This window comes from Pocillopora damicornis, chromosome 1 (genome assembly GCF_964200805.1).
Source record: "Pocillopora damicornis chromosome 1, jaPocDami1.2, whole genome shotgun sequence".
In the NCBI taxonomy this organism is placed as follows: domain Eukaryota; kingdom Metazoa; phylum Cnidaria; class Anthozoa; order Scleractinia; family Pocilloporidae; genus Pocillopora; species Pocillopora damicornis.
The window spans coordinates 35,087,642-35,108,483 of NC_142670.1; the positions used below are offsets into that span (position 1 = coordinate 35,087,642).

General features: G+C 36.8%; 3 protein-coding genes across 5 annotated transcripts in view; 1 reads left to right on the top strand and 2 right to left on the bottom strand.

Moving 5' to 3' along the window:
• The window catches only part of LOC149053501 (diacylglycerol kinase theta-like), a 70,837-nt gene that overhangs the window by 49,450 nt on the left and 545 nt on the right, over positions 1 to 20,842 (bottom strand). The window contains exons 2-6 of one of the 3 annotated variants that reach the window (XR_016185532.1): positions 20,490 to 20,521; positions 19,542 to 19,978; positions 18,852 to 19,284; positions 17,877 to 18,025; positions 17,022 to 17,310 (exon numbers count right to left, since the gene is read on the bottom strand). Coding sequence is in view for 2 of the 3 variants with exons in the window: in XM_089202736.1 (XP_089058862.1) it covers positions 17,022 to 17,310; positions 17,877 to 17,922 (335 nt within the window). In the remaining variant the exon portion in view is untranslated. The remainder of the gene's footprint in view (positions 1 to 17,021; positions 17,311 to 17,876; positions 18,026 to 18,851; positions 19,285 to 19,541; positions 19,979 to 20,489; positions 20,522 to 20,842) is intronic. The other 2 variants (XM_089202736.1, XM_089202727.1) reach the window with 2 other exon arrangements.
• On the top strand, positions 1,281 to 8,920 carry LOC149053504 (uncharacterized). Its single transcript, XM_089206007.1, has 15 exons — positions 1,281 to 1,969; positions 2,801 to 2,872; positions 3,394 to 3,465; positions 3,641 to 3,712; positions 4,064 to 4,135; positions 4,656 to 4,727; positions 4,892 to 5,888; positions 6,147 to 6,228; positions 6,536 to 6,595; positions 6,731 to 6,811; positions 7,329 to 7,373; positions 7,660 to 7,710; positions 8,108 to 8,164; positions 8,288 to 8,350; positions 8,889 to 8,920. Exons 1-15 carry the CDS (start codon positions 1,824 to 1,826, stop codon positions 8,918 to 8,920), a joined length of 1,974 nt encoding a protein of 657 aa, XP_089062133.1. The 5' UTR covers positions 1,281 to 1,823.
• On the bottom strand, positions 13,310 to 15,743 carry LOC149053505 (diacylglycerol kinase theta-like). The gene is made up of 4 exons (XM_089202836.1): positions 15,409 to 15,743; positions 15,131 to 15,184; positions 14,709 to 14,807; positions 13,310 to 14,419 (listed from the first exon to the last, which is right to left on the bottom strand). Exons 1-4 carry the CDS (start codon positions 15,415 to 15,417, stop codon positions 14,306 to 14,308), a joined length of 276 nt encoding a protein of 91 aa, XP_089058962.1. The 5' UTR covers positions 15,418 to 15,743; the 3' UTR covers positions 13,310 to 14,305.

Below are 20,842 nucleotides of genomic sequence, written 5' to 3' on the forward strand. Positions count from 1 at the left end.
TATGTTGTAAGACGCGTATTACGTGTGAAGTTAGCACAAGCAACCCTTCACGCGATGACGGCGATGCCGACTATTGCTCACATTTCAAAACATCCTTAACTGTCCTGAACAAGTTAAAAAAAGTTTTCAGTAATACTGCTACCTAAACAGATAAACTTCTTGTGCATCTTAGAAATATTGATCAGTTTTATATGGTAAATAACGCAGACGTCTGAATGACAACGACATGAAAGAATTGAATGGAAGTGTCTTCAAAAACCTGATATGGCTAGAGGAACTGTAAGTAAATGTATCAATACTGTTGTGGAAAAAATTCCTTATCCTAAAAACAAAATTATGGATGATAAAATTTACTAACTGCTTTGGCTGGATCAGGACATATCGTAATCTGCTGAATCATGTTGTGAAAATAAAACAGAGGCAGATAATGATTTTATAGCACTGCATCGAGTTTGGGAACGGTCGATTGGTTAAGTTTTTATTGTGTTATTGATAAGGTAATATGCTGAATCGTATCTCTTCGTATTGCACTACATCCCATTGCGTTATATTGTATAGTCAGAGGTAATATATGGCTATTTTCTTTGCTGTGGATCAAATAATACAGCTATCAAAGAAAAACTGTTTTCATAACGCAGCAGCATTCCCCTCTCCTACTGCCCTGTCTATACTTGTTTTTCCATTTCATTTTTTTCTTTTCTCTTTTCTTCCCTTCCCGTCAGTGATCATAAGACAAGGCGGTAAATAAATGTTTCAATAAAACTAAATAGATTTTGCATACAGATCATATTTTTTTTCAAATTACAACACAGATGGTTGCAAGACAACAACTTCACTGAATTGCCTCCTGATTTATTCCAAGATCTAAAACTCCTAAGCCTACTGTAAGTCAACTCAAGTTTTCCCCTTGTTTAAACTCAATAACTGCAGAGAGTGTTCCAGCATTAATTAAATTTTTTCTCCCTTTTGTAAAATTACAGCTCGTGATTGCTTGTATATTTTTACACAGATCCTGCCAGTATCATAATTTTCTTTCCTTTATGTGATTAAAGCATGTAACAAGAAAATGATCTAAAATCTTCCCATCTGCACCGATAGCACAGAAATTAAAACTGAATCATCCTATATTGTGTTTTCGTTGCTGAATTGACATTTTTAGTACAAAGATAATACATACATTAAGGAAATTCATGCATGGTATGAATATCAGAGTTGTTTTCATTGCACATCTATCTCTGTTTTGAGCCATGTTGGAATATTTTTTTAGATCACGAGCTTAATGATCTCTTCATTGATACACGAGAGGCAGCCATTGTCTATGTTGGGGAAAAGAGTTCAGTGAATACGCAAATTTCAAGTTATTAGCGGCCTATAATTGCTTTTCTTGTAATAGATATTGACCAAACTAAATGAATGAAGAGACTCTTGAATATTTTCTGTATTATAAGACAAACATTGCATGTATATATATGACTACATGCTGCTCTTTGGTTGGTTCTGATGACTAGCAATTTTATGTACAATAAATAGAATGAGAGATGGTAAGTTTTGATCTCAGTAAAGAAAATAGAGAAAGATGTTTTTCGTCTTGTCACGAGCGTGTAACAAAGAAAAACTTCTGAGTCCCTATGAGGAATTGAAAATCAGACCTTCAGAGCTCTATACTGAGCCACAGAGACTCTATGGCGGGCGAGGTCTATTACGAAGTCTATGACACGCGTCCTGCATACTGCTAGGACCAGGAATGTCGATAGCGTCACCGTAGATAATTTTTTCTTTATCCTACATTCGTGACAAGACGAAAAACATCTTTCGCTATCTTTATGTATTTTAACTTGGAAATTTCAGATCGCAGGCTTAATGAAAGTGCTTTTTTTTGTCTCGTCATTCCAACCAGCCTTCTGTCAAATAACAAGTTGAAAAGTCTACCGGACGGACTTTTTAACAGCCTTTCCAAGCTGACACATCTGTGAGTGAAATTACAATTTAACCAAGGAGATAATTGTGAAGAACCAAATGATCATTTTTAAAATATTGTTTACAAAAGCATAACCGTCACAGCTAAAAAATCATGACTTTTCCAGCTTGAATTTGTTAATCTGGTCAGTTGAATTAGAGGATGCTATTTTATGTGGTTGTTGTGCTTTGATTAGTAATGTTAAGGTACTAGGAGGTGTAAAAGTTCAAAAGCTTCTGTTTAAATAGGAACCTTATGAACTCCCAGATTTGTTTTTTTGCAGGATAAAGTACCTTCTTTTAAAATATGATAAGCTATTAACTAACGATGATGATAATAATAGCAATGATAATAATAGTAATAATAATGATGATGATGATGATGATGATGATGATGATGATGATAGTTGTAACGGAAAAGTAATTTTGCATTTGGATTGCATCTCCCTGCCGCAGGTTTGTTTTGTTTTTTTACCTTTTTTTTGGCTTGTTTGTTTTACGGTTTTTGTGTTATTGAGGTTTTCCCCCAAAAAAGTCGGGGAATGACATTTCCTTGATTTACCCGTTTTTCAATTTTGTATAAATGAAACATGTTTCATTTAATGTTTTCCCTTAAAAAATTAAACATTTTTTTTATCGTAGCGTTCTTAGCAAGGATAATTTGCTAGGATCTTCTTGAGCTGGAATTTAAAACATTAACCTTTTTTCTGGGAATATGTCTGAGGGATTTAGGGGAAATAAACTGAAAAGGGAAAGCAAATGCACCAGTAAACAATATTTTCTGAGAGTTTGGTAGTTCCGTCATAAGCGAAATCTTTGTAGCTGTGGTAATAATTGTTTTCAGGGATTTGTCAAACAATGAAATTGGAAATCTGCCACCGTATATTTTCAGGAACATTACAGCGGTAGAATTTCTGTAAGTAAGATAAATATTGGCATAAAAAAAATTATTAGTTATTGTTATAGGATTTTCTTGAATATAAAAGCACTTAATGACTATAAAAGCTTCCTAGTTAATGACAACTTACTTTATAATTTACCTCTGGAAGGCCAAGGTTTTGTTTTCCTTGTTATCCGAGTTGACAATATCTAAGAATTTGTTGTATTGCAGGATCAAACTACCCTGGCACTAATGTTGTAACTTGTAACAGGAAGCGAACCAATAGTGATTTTTTTTCAACTTCAGCTTTAAACAACAGTCCTCGTTCGAGGCCCATGGGAATAAACTTGAGAGTTTTTGTGCTTAATCTTGAGATCATTATAGATATGTCTAATGTGTTATTTGAAGATTAAGATATAAAGACTGGGAGCTATTTTACTGGAAAACGTTGCCATTCCCTGCCTTAACTACAGAAGTTACCTTTAAAAAGCAGATTTAAAAATATCACTCCCACATGAGCTAATTTCAGTCTAAACTGCCCATGATGCTCTCTTCAGGAAAATGGACTACAACAAAATTGAGAAACTTTATGAAGATCAGTTCCAGGGCTTGGTGGAGCTGTTCGATTTGTAAGTACACTTAGACCTCAAAATCTTTCTTCATGATGATCTGAATCGCACACTGTACACAGTAATATTATTTTAATGTTAACTCCATTATAGCTTTAATAAAAATTGCCTTACCCAATCATGTTATGTTAATGTATTTTAAAATTTATTTCATTATCCATTCCACCTATTTAAGATATCTCTCAGAGAACAAAATCGAGGCTCTGCCTGACAAAATTTTCAAGGGCGTCAAAAACCTCAAAGCTCTGTGAGTACAGATAATCACGCACAAAAGAATTCTACAATATTTGAAGTGATGGAATGAATATAATATAAGCGTTCAAAATCTGAGATTTTAGTCCAAAAATTTAACATGATGTAGTACAGATATGGTGAAAGTTACCTTGTTCAACGAAGCAATGTTGTTCAATTTCATGTTGCACTAAAACTGTGCCTTTTAATATAAACAAAGGTAGATATCATAGAAACAAAAAGAAAAATTTTGGAGATCTGTTTAGTTTTAACGAAAAGTCCATGTAAATCAATTAGGACAAGGAATATGGCTACTGCAAGTCCCCGTTTAGGACCTAATTGTAAATGGTTACGTACTTCGTTTCAGCAATATCTTCGGCAATAGGATACAAAACGTTACCAGCACGACTTTCAACTATGCCCACGAATTGCGATTTTTGTAAGTTTACTGAGAATGACAGATGTTTATCTAGGCAACTAAACTTTGTTGCAGATATTGAAATCGGATAACTTGTGGGCGAGTATTCTTTTGATTTTGTTGTAAGCAAAGAAAAGACTCGTAAATGGTAGTTTTTGAAAATAACTTTGACACACCAGAGCAGTATTTCCCTGGATGAGGCCGGAAAGAGTCTTTTATACAGCGAACGAACTCAACCGAATGGGCTGCCACGTTCATAAAATCAGTAGCCATCAAAAGTTTCCAAGAAAGCATGATGAGACCTATCTTGGGCTTAATGTTCAGATTTGAAAAATCTTTGAGAAAATATCATGCTAGGGTCCGTAATAAAAATCCTCAGTTAGGGTTCTTTATTTTGTCCTTTTGGACAGTTTTTTTTAACATTACATTAGCTTGATGAATCTTATTCTTGAAAATTCATTTTTTGGAGTGAATCATTTTGTTCGGTTAATTATGATATAAACCAACTTAATGTTCACATCATGATTATTTGAAATTACAGGTTCATGCATTACAACCTGATGGCTGAGCTCCCCAAAGGCTTTTTCAGGCACTTGACGCACATCATCAGAGTGTAAGACTCCATAACGATCCTTACCTTCACTCACCCCTTCAAACAATCATTTTAACAATAGTCTATGTTATTAATCAATTAATGATTATTAATGGCTTTCAAAGATGCAATAATGAAATGATATTTCTTCTTTTTCTTCTTCTTCTTCTTTTTTGGAATTTTAGAACCTTGGACACCAACCTGATGTGCTGCCATCTCGATCTTTTTAGGCAGGATGCTGATTGCGAATATGTCTTCAATGATAACTTTGCAAGCTGCCACTCCATGTTCCGCCACCATGCTCCAAGGAGAACTCTTTGGATTGTCGGTCTGCTCTCGTTGTTAGGGTCTTTATTCGTAGTTGGGTGGCAGTATTTCTACCCTGATAACAATGTGGTCCAGTCTATCATGTTGGTGAATCTAGGTGTATCTGACGGCATCATGGGGATATACCTTATCATTATAGGTATAAAAGACCTGCAATGGTCAGGGGAATACTATCTGCATGACTATGAGTGGCGCACCGGGTGGTTTTGCCATTTCAATGGTGCCATGTCTGTCTTTTCAAGTGAAGTGTCAGTGATGATGATTTCTCTGATCGCATTGGACAGACTCAAGAACATCGTGTTTCCTTACACCTTTGCAAAAATTACCCCAAGGCAGACCCGTATAATGTGCGTAGTTATCTGGCTGGTGGGAGGCGTTATGGCATTCCTTCCCTTGTCCGGAATGCACTATTTCAGTGAGAGGTATTACGGCAATAATGTAGTGTGCCTGCCCCTGCAGCTTTCCCCTGAATTACAAAAAGGCTGGGAATACTCCACTTCCATCTTTATCGTTTTGAATTTTTCCCTATTCATCTTCATCATGGTTGCTTATATTGCCATCTTGTGGAAATCATGGTCGTCAAGCAGACAGCTTGGTGCACATGGAACTGTTCGTGAAATACGAGCAAGAGCACAAAGTGCTCAGGCCAAAAGAGAAAGAACACTTGCCAAAAGAGTCTTCTTCATTATTCTGACCGATTTCTTGTGTTGGATGCCAATCATTGCTATCGGCATCCGTTCCCACGTCGAGAAAACATTTGATCCACCTGGTGATCTGGCAGTGTGGATTGCAGTGTTCGCTCTGCCGATAAATTCAGCCATCAACCCATTGCTGTATACGCTTTCTACTCCACAGGTAATATGTTTCTCTTTTTTGTTACTTTGGAATAGCACCTACCGTTATGTTCAAATTTGGTTTCGTGTCAGAGCAGGCTGGCAACTCAATTTTGTAAGTGTAACGATTGACATACAAAACAAGCATGAAAAAGTAAATGATCGGACAGATTTTTTTAGCTTCTCCGCCGTTGACTTTAGCCATAGAGACCAACGTGACTTCTAAATACGTTACTTGAAAGTCATAACGTAAACTATTCAATATATTTTGAATGTCTAGGTTCAGCCTGTGTTGAAAGCAAAACTGAGGAAGTTGTGGTCCAATGTTCGATCTATTTTCAGCAGAGGACAAAATCAAGAAGGTACAGTTTTAAGTTCCATTGAAAAATACCATGATAACAATAATTATATTTCAAACCTTGAAATGAAAAAAAAACTAAAAAACTAAACTATTAGGGAACATTGAGACAAATGGATGCCATTTGCGATAGATTTTTAAAATAGCATGCCAGTCAAAACTCATTCTGCAAACAATTCTCAAAGTATGAATTGCTATACTTCTGTCTTAAATCATAAGGTTAAGATTCTCAATTGTAGAATGCTTTTTTTTATATAAACCTGACAATGGCTATTAAGTTTTAAATTGGCGTTACTTTTTCATATGAAAAGCAGATAATGATCAGCAGGGACAGATTGGAAATGGAGATGAACATGCTAACGTCGAAGAGGGTAAAAATAGAGTGCTTCTTAGTGTAGTCACATACGAAATATCTTCTTCACGCCTTTGTAGGGTTCTCTGTATGATACTTTTCTTTCCTTTCTCTTTTCTATACTTGATTCCTTTTTTCATTTCCTTTCCCGTAGGAGAGCAAATTGAAATGCAGGTATTGGAATACAACGAAATCCCAGAAGTGGAAGCCCCTGAATTGCCTGCACCGCAACCAGGTCAGTTAATAAGTATAAGAGTTTTGATGCGAACGATAAAGCTGTAATTGACTTTGCAATCCAACTTTCTTGGCAGGTATGTATAGTTTAATCAATTAGGCTAGCAAATATTAGTTCTCTCAAATTGAAATACCTATAGAAACCATAGCATTCCTTTTCTGCTCTGATAATTTCTGTAGGTGCATTTTGAGAAAGGATAGATTAAGGAATGGTTTCCCATATAACAATAATGTGACGAAATTAGGTTATTTTACTTTTGGTTGATAAGTTACCTCCAGACATTCTGGTGTTAAATTGCGATATGCACTTTTTAAGACCTCCACACATGAGATCCCCATTCATTTACATTGGTAACCTGTACAGTGTATTATGGACGGAAGATACCATCGTCTCCCATATGACACGGTTGTAGTTAATAAATGATACATATATATTGACAATGATCTTTCATTGTTTCCAGTTTTCACATATATTGTATGAAGAATAACTTAATGATAATTCTTTGCTCTGTTGACAGCAATTGAACAAGCCTGTGGAGGGGATGCGAATCCATCTTCCTCAGGTAAAAATTTATTTATGAAAGAAATATATAAAGAAGGCGTAGACAACCGCTTGATTTAAGAGAAGTACTAGTACTGCAAAAGTCACAGTTGCCCAATGTGACTTCAACTGCAAATTGCTTTTTCAAACGGTCATAGGAATCGCCAAAATGAAAAAAGGTAACGCGTCTTAACAACTATATTTGGCAGAGATATTATTTCAGCAACTATTTTCATGCGCCGAAATTAACTTTCAGATTTAAATGTGAGCTTTGTGAAACATTTTACTCTACTTGTTCCTTAAAACAGATTATCAGGAGGATTTTGACATCAGACCAGCCACTACAAAGACTGTGGAAGGTAAACACCTTTTCAATTTTCATTTAATTTTTTTTCGGAAATTTCATAACTCTAAAAAAAACAGCGAATGGTGGCTGGTGCTATCAAGCTGGCGCACTTGGTATACTTGATTGCTTGGTTTTGTATGTCACACCAATAAGACTGGGGTTATCATGTTAACGCTTAATCACCAATCAAATCACGATTCTAAGTCTGTCACATGAAAAAATTTACGAGAGCAGCTTGTCGGTCTCTATTTCCGGTAAGGTACAAAACCCTTTCTCAGTTACTAAACCTAATGGGTAGATGAATTTAAAAAACTCTTATTGGAAAGTTTGTTGTCGTCAAAGACTTAAGACTTAGTTGCGTTGTAAATGTAACAAACGTAACTTTTAATAATAAATCTGATTTCACACAGCTGGTAAATATGAGGAGCAGGTGGAGGTTGAAGAGATTTCGGTGCCCAGTAACAAAGGTAAAGGAGATAATGGGTTTTGATTGGTCACTAACCATTAATGATTTTAACTTCTAAGTACAAACACAAAATTTAATGACTGTATACTAACTTTTATCGTATCAAATAAATCATTTTCTAAAGGAGCTAAAAAAGGTGAAGAAGAAGTGAAGGCGCCTGAGCCTGACATGGATGTCGCAGAGGAAGGTAACATTTTTTACAAATCAGAAGAGATAAATTCAAATTGGTCCACACATGCTTTATAAGGTGATGCATAATCAGTCTACTCAATTGGCTGAAGATCACTTGAAGTGCTTAGTCGAAAGGTCGTGGTTCATATCGGGAGGTGACTTCATTGAGAGAAAACAAAAAAACCACACTACTTGGGCATTATTATACCTCCTCGTAACGAAGAGCCATAACTTTTGATACAATGCCAAAACCCAACATTTATGAATTTATGAAGCCGTTTTACTAGTTTGTTTGTTTGGGTTTTTTATGGATACAGTAATAATTTTCCCAGATACAGAAAACATAGCCGCCGCTTACCCCAGCTCATTGAAAGAACATGGTTACTTTGATGTTGTGTACCTCAGTTTTCAAAACACTTCAACACAGACATGAAAAAATTTAATGAGCTTTGATAAGTGGCAGCCCTCTTTTCTGTGTTTGTGAAAATTATTATTGTATCGCTTAAAAGAAAATGAGCGCATTGTATTTCAATCTCTTTTCGTATTCCATCCAGGGGAAGAAGAGGTGTTTGATACCAGACTTTAGTTCTTTGTTTTCGAACCAAGGTAAATGCTTATTACGTCTGCTTTAATACTGAATACCGCTGACTAAAGGGTTTTGGAAAACAAATCCCTCTAAAGAAAATGTTTTTTTTGTTACATGCATCTTTCTAATCTTATAGAATACGTGTAATATTTGAGATGTAGGATGAACTCTACGCTAAATTTTTTAAGTCCTTGGCTAATTCAAACCAATTTCAAATTTGAGATTTCACCGCAACTGTAATGATTGAAGTTATTGGAGATGAAGAAGGAAGTCTGAATTTTTATTGCTATAATATGCTCTTTGTCTTTTTTCAAAGTCACTCGCGAATTTTTTTCAGCTATCCCCTTCATTGTTGGCAGAAAAGGTACCAAAACATTTTCAAATTGATCAATTTTTTTCTCTGCTTTTGTTGATGTATGATTTGAAAAATTTTAATAAAAAAAAACTTCTAGGTGGCGAGTACGCCGCACTGATGAGTGCTCTCTCTGTATATGTTTGTATATTCATATCTGCCTTCTGTCCTTAAAGCACTGACCAGCTTACTCATTGACAGTCTGGTCACTTGACTTTCTGACTAACTGGCCGGTAAGCCGTCAAATTGAATTGACTACCTGAGCTATGACTACTGGCTGACTGACAGATGGGCTGATTATCTGCCTGAATGTTTTCCGGACTCTCCACCTGGCCAGTGGGCATGGTTATTACTAACTGGATTATATTATGGCTGCAATACACTTCAATGTTGACATGCAAACATTCAATGCTTGACTGACTGATTGTCGGGTCAGTAGATCAAACAAACAACTAATCGATAATTAATTTTTGCATTCATTGATTTGCATGCTTTTTTCTTTTGCGTCTGACAGTCTACAAGAGCCAAAAACATTGCCATTAGTATGGAGACTGCGAGTGCTGGAGAAAAACCAGAAAAAGTTCAAAGAAAAGAAAAAAAATAATTCTAGTAATCAATACGTATGGTCGTATGGTAACATCTTAGTAGAAAAATCTGACCTCTATTTTTTTAGATTTAATGTTAACAATAATTAGTAACCTTGTTGTCTGAACTAATCATTGTATGGTAATTTAGTATAGTTGGAGTGGAAAATATTGTGCTATATCTGAGTAGGCGTGTAGTGGTAGTTCATTTTTCTTTTGTTTTTTTTTTCCCGCTTTTGGTTTGTTTCTTTGTTTCTTTGTTTTTGTAACATGTACATCTACCTGACACTTTGAGTCTGTTAGTTTTAGCGTATTTCTAAAGACCATGATTGCTACACCGCAGTTAAGTCGGATGGCTCAAAACGGAGCACAACAATACCAGGGGTGTAGCCAGCCTAGAGTCCTGTACCATTAAATTTTATCATATCACTCTTGCAAATTTTGAAACAAAAATTGAACTTTCTCAGGGTATAAGCCCACGACAAGTCGAAAAGCTGGCTATGCTCCAAGTGTGATAAGATATTCTATTCTGCATGCTGATCTTTCCATCATTAAATAAAATATAGCTGAGTAACTGTTTTGATTAGGAATGCCTCACTGGTTTTAAAAGTAATGTTTAAGCTCATTTCCATGAAAAGTGTTAAGTTTATTCGGAGTTTACTCTTAGTTTAGAGGGGATTTGATGTCTCTGAAGAACTTTTTTTTAGAGTTCCTAATATAGAAAAGAGCATAACTGAGCGTGAAAATCTTTAAAACTCGGAATGTTTGTTTTCCATTGAGGATTTTCGTATCTGCTCACGTTTTAATAACGTAAATTACGGCGCCTGATATGTTTACAAACCTTTGTTTGATTCTTCTGTTGCTACTTGCCGGCTCGCTTCAGTTCCGAAATTTCACTTTCAATTATCGGAAAAAAGCTAAAAAGAAGTCCCGGAAAGGCTCGAACATAGTACAGTTTGGCAGATGGCTCAGCTCTATGCTCTATACTCTCATAGAGCACGCTCTTTCAACCAATGACAGTGTGCGTTATATCTGAACTTTATTATAACATTAAATAAAATATAGCTGAGTAACTGTTTTGATTAGGAATGCCTCACTGGTTTTAAAAGTAATGTTTAAGCTCATTTCCATGGAAAGTGTTAAGTTTATTCGGAGTTTACTCATAGTTTAGAGGGGATTTGATGTCCCAGAAGAACTTTCTTGTAGAGTTCCTAATATAGAAAAGAGCATAGAAGGTTAATAATGTGATAAAAAAAGAAAACTAACGAGCTTTAAAAAGAATTATCAGATATTAATCTGCACAACAACTATTTAGATAATTCATTTCTAGGTTTTGTTTAAACACGAAAAATCATCTAAAATTTGACAAGAAAAACTTAGACAAATGCACGGGACGTCCACTTACAAGATATTTGATGGTACCCTGGTAATCTAAATAGTTCATTTCTTAACATTTTAGAACTCATCCGCGAGCATTAGTCATAAGGAGTTAAAGTGACGTTAATTTTGGGTTGTATATTAAATTAAAGAACTTAGACTTGCGGTTAAGATTTCCGCAGTTAGTAGACATTAGGCGGTACAGTAACAATCTGAATCGTTCGAACATTACTACAACTCGTCCGGCGAGTATTCAGAGTACGTGTCGAGTTGTTTAATTTCGTTAGTATCTCTAGCTGAAAAAAAAAGGTAAAAATGTCACACAAAAAAAGAGAAACAATTACTGGATAAGACGTCATGCATTTGAGATTTAACAATATATTGAATGACCTAAGTAGCTCATTTCTATAATTTTTATACCTCGTATGAGAACATAATGATAGCTAAAAGGTAGAGTGACGTCTATTTTCGCTATGTTACTACGTTCTTTATGAACGTAAATTCCTTAAAAAAGAAATTAGAAAGATGTTGTGGTAACGAGTAACAAGTCAGATATAGGTACGACAACAATTTGAATAGTTCACTTCCACAACAAGCTTGCGAGTACTTTGCATGCAAACTACGTTTAGAATTGTTAGAGGAAATAAACAAGGTCAGAGTTCATTTGTTAGAGGTTTTTATAGAATGAAAGTAATTTAAATAGGTCCTGTCTTAGAGTTTTTATAATTCGTTTGCGAGAATTATACTCATTGGTGACCTCTGTCATGGCTGAAGCCTGCCTCTTTACATAATTTACATTATTATTAACATTAACCTGAAAATCGACAAAAAAAGAAAAAAGGTCTTAGAATACCACTAACTTAGATATTTAGTAGTGTTTTTAAATCTAATTTTGTAGCCCATTTCTAGATTTTTTTAACTCACAACGAGAATTCTAGTTTATTGTGGTATGTGGTATTTTTTTAAACTTTGTTCAAACGTGATCATTAACATGGCTTCTACAGTAAGAATAACTTGAATGTGTGAGTGGCTTTTTGAGGGAAGTAACACCGAGTTACGAAGAAGGGTTCCAGATCTACTGTAAAACGTTAACGAAGACTTCAATAAAACATCTTTATGACCGTACACATGAGTCCGTTCTCAGTTTACCCTGTCAAGATTTCTAAGTCACGCTTCGGGTTCATCCACAGTGTGGATTATGTGCCACAATGACCTGTGACGAGTAAACTGATACAAAATTGCTTTCTGTATCTCTCATAATGTTGAACTTTTCGTTTTAATGAATTATTCAGTCTGAAGTTTTCCCAGAAACTGAGCTGTTTTCTTTTAAAACCATAATGTATCTTCTTGACGCGACTCTCTTCGAGGTTTTTGGTCACACCCGATGTAAAAAAAGGGGTAACAAATATATATTTCCGGGAGGTTAGGAAACATTTTTAAGCTTTACATTTCTATCCTAAGGGTGGGTGGGAGTGACGGTTAGCATTTAAAAAACCCTCAGATATGAAATCTTTACTGCACTGTGATTGGTTTAGAAGTCTCGCACCACCCTTTGTTCTGCCTTTTAGGGTGTTGACTTGTCATGAATTTTAGTCCTTAGTGACTGCTTGTGATATTTCCTTCTTGTCAACCGCTGAGCGAACTTAAGAAATTCAATAATTTGCCATTGCCGTTAGATTTACTGGGGGACTAGAATTTACGCTCCAAAGTTATATTTCCAGTGAAGGACTCGAAGGTGTAACATGTAGAGATACACAGCTAATTATGACCACACTTGAAAGAGACCTTCAGTTAAACCTGAGTAAATCGAGCCACAAACCTGAGTGAAACTAACTTAACTTAAATAACTTAACGTCTGTACAACCCACTAGAAGAAAACCGGAAAATCTTCCCTTCCATTCTACACTCTTCCTCGTGCTACACAGCTAACCTTGCCTCTGGAAGCCTGACACAGTGAGGACGAGCATAAACTTGGGGTAAGTGAGAGTAAAATCGAATTAGAATGAAGGAAGGTGTCATACCTTCCCAGAACCTCGCCGATTTTTGCTCGCTCTCTTTAACGACGAAAAAAAAAGGTTTTCTCACAAATTTAATTCACGCGGATCACATCTACATGAACTGATCATTTTATAAAATGAAACATATGGAGAAAAGGTAAATCAACAGAAGGCGTTCATGCATATTAGCTTGTTAATGAATATTTCTGCAGTTAAACCACTTTTTACATATAATTACAAATACAACATTCTTTTGAAATATACTCGAACTTATATTATCTTCAAATTCACCGGTGTCTTCTGTAAAAACTCCATTGACGGGACAAGCTAACTTTTCAACTCCACCTCGAGACAGAGATTTCAACATTTTAGTTCGCACCTGTGATATACGATTGTGGAACACCAGGGTACGCGTATCGTCGACTCTCAAGTGTTTTCATTCCTATGTGAAATTGCGTTAGTTAATCGTATTCTTCTCACTTTTTTCTTAAGCATGAAATCTTTAATAAACTGTGATTCGTCTAGAAATCTCGCGCCACCCTTTTTTTCCTACATACGACTATGGAATACCAGGTTACGAGTTTGGTTCGTTAGCACGTAGCGTCTACTACAACGCCTTTGCGCATTTACGGGCGGAACGGGGAAAGACAGAATGTGGCCGAGACTAGTTCAGAATCATTATATACCACTTCGATAAACAAATCATGGCCGGTGTTAGAAATTGACTCCAATAGCACGAATAGTAATGTACACTGAAGAGGTTCGAATGGTGAGGACTGAGCCGCTCTCCTTGTTTCAACCAGCATGCATTTCGTGCCGGTAGAGTTTCACAATTGGTTCAATTTAACGCACTATAAAGATGGAATTTTAGTCTGCACTGTTTACAATACAGCGTATTCCCAAAGCGATACAAATGACAGTAATTTCCTTTACAATTTCGAATTACATTTTCTCGGCTAAAGCAACACTTAACTAGATGAAACTTTACAAGATTACCAAGTTAAGTATAAATCAGAGCTGGAAAAAATATCCAGTATGGTTTCTAATTAAGCTGCCATAAGCCCGGGGTAAGTGTTTAATCGTCATAAAAAATAGTTCTTGTTGCGCTGGGGCTTGCAGGAGGGCGAGACGAACTTGTGGGTCTTCTTTTGTTTTTTATTTTAACCTTCCTCTTCGATAGCATCAGGGCCTAAAGAAAAAAAAAGTGAACTTACGATGAAATTTCTAGAAGTGTTCGATGGCCGTTTGGGTTCTAGCAAAATATTCTTAATTCTGAACCAAAGTCGTCCGGTTATAAACGTTTTATTGAATTCTTGGATGTAAATGTTGGCAAAAATAATCAGGTAAAAAGATAAAACTAAATTGATTTTTCGAAATGTTCTAGGTGCATTTTTAACACTGAGATATGCGAGTCCAATCACAAGCCTTTCATTTTCCCCAAACGGTAATCTTTTACAGCGTCGTTACACAGTAAATACCTGTGTTAGTATGGGCCGTACAATCACATTTCCAGGAGGCTGCATCCAAGGTTCACCATCTATTTGTACGGGCATCTCTGATTTTAATTTGATGTTGATCTGTAATGAAGTAATAATAATTTTCATCAATTAAGAAAAAAAACATTGAAGCGGATGAATGAAGAGGGTAAATTTCTAAAGAAACTGTGGTTCTGCGTCGGTGTGTGTGTGGGGGGGGGGGAGGGGGGAAGGGAAGGGGTGGTATTACATGATAGTTTTTTTATCAACTGATTTTATAAAGTAAATATGCAGAAAAAAATGACGCTACGCCACTGGTGGGAACATAGTAACGTGAAACACAGAAATTACAGGAGAATATTAAGAGGATAATCAACTTATGGCTTCATTATGTTATTTACTGGATTACAACCAGACATCTATACCTGGGCTCCCTGTGCTAGCCGAATACCAGTCCTGATTCCACTTTGAATCTGACCCTTTTAATAAAGAATTCATCTCAATTAAGAACTAAGGCACCACTTTTATCGCTAAAAAAAAAAGTTTCTTATGCAAATATTTAAGAAGAACGGAAAAGGCAGGATACAAAAATTGTGGCAGTTGTAGAAAAAAATACGCGGAGCAGATTGGAGAGAACAGTATGGTGCATATGCCTGCTGATGTTAGGGCGTGAAGGGTAAAGATGGCGGTGATTCTGACTCACTAGGTGCATTACTCCCTGAAGTCCAACCACCTCGACAAGACCGTCACAGTGACAAGCTGAGGCATGACCCTGCAAAAAGATTCAAGCAATTTCAATTGTGTGTGGAAAAGGAATCCGGGATTGCATTTATTTCGTTTAACTTCGCTTTGCGATTGGTCCAGATAATTCAAGCCACTCTCCGAACCAATCACGGGCAAAACTAAAACCAACAGCGGTTTGGTCATTTGCTACTTCCCGCGCTATTGGCGGTTTGGACAATTCTACTCTTCGCACTTATTGGCTTCTTTATAGCTAATGCGCTGAATCTTAGAGTCTTTTCCAGACCTCATCTTCTAGGGACATGTCATGGTTATTTTATCAGTTGTTTGGTGCTAAGAATATGAGCAGATATCACCACTAAATTCATGAAGTACTACATACATCTTCTTTGTCTGGTCCCCATGCAACTGTGCCTGCTCCCCAACTGGCCGGAAAACAAATTTAAAAAAACGTTAAAGCGCAAAATTTATACAAAAGAATAAAAGACTTTACAAGTAATGAATTGGTAATCGCAGGTCAGCTGCTATCAAAGTAATCTCAGAAAAGAAGCCTTAAAAATTCAGACTTTGACTGGAATCGAACCCGGGCCTCCCAGATAATAGGCGGGGACTGCTGCGAAGCCACGTGATGTGAGTGAGACAAATTTTAAAAGGTTGTTCGTTCCCGTAAAGGAATCAGATCATAATTATATGAAACAAATAATGTTGACCTACACGAATCATACTTTCACCGGGCATAAAAACTGTGCAGCTTAAAATTACTTGTTGAAGCCGATGTGCAGCGATTTTCTTGCAATTAAATTGAAAATCTAACCACTGCAAAGTTAATTCGAATTAATTTGATTGACCTCAATTTCAAGCTTTTACTTACCTGCCTATGTTCAGAATTACAATTCCTTCTAGTGTTGGTAAGTCAAGTTTTTTTGCTATCAATCTGCAGCGAAAAGGAAGTAAATAAGATACTGGTCCCTAGAAAGTTAAAGAGGACGAAAGGCAAACGAGCACCGCAAAACGCCAAAACAAAACGCTCAGGTGTGATTGGAGCATGACATAAAAAATTGTGCAACTGATACGCACGCAATCATTAAGAGTTAAATACAACTGACAGACGATGATGATTTGGACCAACACTCGATGTTAAGAAAGTTAATTCTGATACAGGGGTTTCAATAACCTTTTTCCATAAGCAACTGTCGATGGTAAAATAGGCGGCTGTGGCCGAAAAGGGGCAGTATGGTGAAACTCAAACATGAGCCCGCTTGCAGGGTAAACAAAAGGCAATAAGAGGTCTTATAGTCAGCGGTACACCCCTTTTATTGTGATCAGCCATTCAATACCATCGTTCTACAGATTAATCACCTCTATTTCGACCTCTTGAGTAAATGTCCGCGAGTAGCCTTTAATAGTAGTAGTAGCCTTTAGTGCATTAAACACAGTAAAGATGAAACAACAGTACATCTCAGAAGACTATGGAACCTTTGTTACCATCCAATGGCTTTCGCAATCTCTTTTTCTTCGATCGAAGGCACTACGACTAATTTTGTAACCTGTAAATTGAATCCTTTGTATCCTCACCTGCTATGGAATTTACCAGGTGCTTCCTCCCTCTGGAGATGAAAATCTAAACAAAGCTCTGCTCCAATTCCGCTCCCAAAGTAATTATTCATGGTAAAAATACTAGGATTGTCTTCTCTTCCTCCCATCGAGCCAAGCGCACTGTCACTAGTGTCCGCTGAATCAAACATGACACACCATCTATCAAGAAACACTTCGTGTGCCTGATCAACGGCCATGAGAAGCGATACAGGACTCTCGCCACCAGAGTAACCACCTCCCCAATGGAGAACACGAGAGAAATCATTACCTGTAAGTTGAGAATCTCGTTCAATCTCCCACTCATTTTCTAGCTACTATGGAAATCACGAGAGAGATGAATACATATAAGCTGGGAATCTCATTCAATTTGCCACTAATTCTCTTGTTACTATAGAGATCACGAGAGAGATTCATTCATACGAGAGTCTCGTTCAATTTCCCACCCATTTTCTTTTCACTGTGCTATACCACCCGAACGGCAGCTTTTCAAAATACGCTACAATCGTAACTTGAAAATGCTCATATAATTACCGTATAGAGTTCCAGACTTTCAGTAATCAATACTACTTGATTTACTTTCAAATACTACGAACTTTTCGGGCCTGAAAAGGGAAAATCTGGATGACTTTCTAGGGTCTATATCGCCTAGAAAACACGAATGACTAAGTCATGATTAGTTTCGGATTTCCATCCCATTGACCAAGTTTGTTGAACGAGTCTTGAAATCTATGACATATCGCAGAAAAACAAAACGTACAAAGGTACTTTTGACTCTGGAAATAAATTTGCTCTAAATCGTAGGGAACACGAATACTTTGGAAAAAATCCACTTACCAATGCCAAGAGGAAGAACTGCTGATGCAGGTAGCTTACACTTCATCTCTTGAACAACATCATCCAAACATGACAGCACCCAGCCAACTGTGCCATCACCACCACAGATCAAGACACGAAAATCAGAAATAGATCTGAAAGCATAAACTCTGAAACAAAGATACAAATCGATTCATATTTTAGATATTCGGCGATTTAAAGACGATGGGACAAAGCTGACAGAAGAAGACAAGGCTTAGAGTTTTGAGTATAGAATAGCTGTAAATGATTAATTTGGGAAGCAACCTATACGACAAAATATAAATCGCTCTTCTGCAGGACGACGTCATATAAGGAAAACTAACCCCCATGCCTTTTTTGGACTAAAAATTTTACATCAATCTTTACCACTTCCTTGAATGTTGTGCCGCGTAGCACTGGGAACACAAATGGTGAAACAGAGAATTAACTCTGAAGAGTAAATTAAAGTGCTATTTAAACCCATGAATAACCCACAGGGCGTTAGCCCTAATAAAGGGAAACAGGGAACCACACGAGGCAAAGAAAAAATCTTTTGACCTCTTTGCCTCGTGTGGTTCCCTGTTTCCCTTTATTAGGGCTAACGCCCTGTGGGTTATTCATGGGTTTAAATAGCACTTTAATTTACACTTCAGAGTTAATTCTCTGTTTCACCATTTGTGTTCCCAGTGCTACGCGGCACAACATTCATATGTACCCTTACTCTCTTCGCCGCGATTCACCATCCTAAATCGTCCCCGACTTTCTCTGTGCGACCTCGTAGCTCAGTCGGCAGAGTAACGGTAGATCTGATCCGGAGGTCGTGGGTTCGATTCCCACCGAGGTCAAAAGATTTGTTCTTTGCCTCGTGTGGTTCCCTGTTTCCCTTTATTAGGGCTAACGCCCTGTGGGTTATTCATGGGTTTAAATAGCACTTTAATTTACACTTCAGAGTTAATTCTCTGTTTCACCATTTACCACTTCCTTGCTTGTTCCATCTTGAAAGCGAGGCTTGGGGGGAGACATTGGGTTATCTCATGTAAATATGGGTATCGCCCTTTAAAGGGTGCAATCTACACTGGAAAGATTCTGCACCCACCCATATCTGCACTATGGCTTGATTAGCTCGGCCTCGGTCAATTCTCGTGGACACAAGAGTCTAAGGAAATAGTTCCTACTAAGTAAACAACTTCCGTGTAACCTCAACAAATTCAGGTGGGAATTCGTCTCGATATGGAGGGGGAGCGAGTTTAACATGCCCTGATAATGGGCCTCCCTCTAAGAGGCTGTACACTTGATTAGGGTTGAGCAGTCTCTGGAAAGCTGTGAACATGTCTGCCCCCTGACCGCCGCCACTTTTGGAGTTTACCAGTACTAGAAGGGGTTGGCTTTCAGGGGGGAACAGTCCAGGCTATAGGGAATAACAAAAAAATCAAAATAGGCATAACTCCTTAACTGTAGGAAGAGAATACCGATATGCAAGAAACAGAAATCTTGATTTCAGTCAGTCTTTTTCAATTCATCTGTTTTTTAAAGTACTTCTAGGAAATGCTCTACAGAAAGAACACAGAATTCGCTTTATACTTCCCATGGGCACTGCCAGTGATATAATAATGTGTCTTAATTATTAGATACATGAACTGAGCTCTAAGATTACTAGTAACTCACCACAACTTGAAAACACACTTTTCACCTCACAAAATTCCATGGCTACAAAACAATTACAAGAAAAAATATGAGAACAGCCAAAAGCCTCCCTTTGAGTATTTTAATGTGTAAAATATTAGGTCACAAAGGTGTCGTCAATCTTGTTACCAGGGTCTCTGTCACTCTTAAATAGCTGAATGGACATGGCAGATGGTCAGGGGAACGAGGACTCAGGAAACGTACATTAGCCCCTCGTAAAACAAAGATACTTGTTTAGAAGCATCTAAAAAACAAACAAAACAGAACTTACTTTCTCCTAGAATGTTGCCAATCAAAATTTTGTATTTGCTTGTGTCAAGGCCAACTGGGAGACTACCAATGCATATGCATAAACTGCCCAAGGGTTCTATGTTTTGCCTCAGGTAGAATCTTGTGTGTTTCATTTTCCTTACAGACTTCTGCAAAGAAAAGAAGTACATTAATTTTTGTAAGGAGTCTAACACCTTCAGATGAATATAAGATCTATTATTTATCATTAAAAATCACCTTGCAGTTATAAAAGGAAGTTAATGACAAAATGGGCGCAAAGACATGAAACTATGGAAAGCGAAGTTGTCACCATTTTACCACCATAATTATATTCAATGGCTGTAACTTAAAAATAAGAAAAGTGGAAGGTAAAAAGGCAGAGGAGCCCCTCACCCAGATAATTAACCCTTTACACCCAAAGATCAGTGTGCATATTCTCTGTGCTGTTTTCTGTACATTTCCTACAGTGCTGACATGGAGATTTTGCTTAACAATCAAGAGCTCTGGTATTTGTTGATCATTATTTAATTCTCATGACCTTAATGTTTGATTCAGGGGTGATACTGTTAGGAGAAATTAGATGTTGGTCAGTCTAAGGGGTAAAAGGGTCAAACTATTATACTGTTTAATACTACATAACTACATCTACTGTTGACTTACTATGTGAGAGGTTGATGATTCTCTGTTAGCTTCTGTCCTTCAAATGAAAACCAATAGATTTTTCAAATGTACTTCCTATTAGTTTTTATTTACAAAATTATATTACATTATGATTTGTGTATTGGTAAACAAACATTAAACTGTTTGTCTCATCATGTCAGAGTCAGGCTAATTGATCGATCAACATCTATTTAATCCATCAACACCTTCATCAGGTGTTGAGGTCGAAAGTTGCTATGTCACTATTTGTAACACCTTGGTTTGTAATTATTGGTGGGTTATAGCTTGCTGTCATTGGAGTATTTCGATACTCATTAATTATTCCCTTAAAGGTCTACTTTGTTACTGATCAG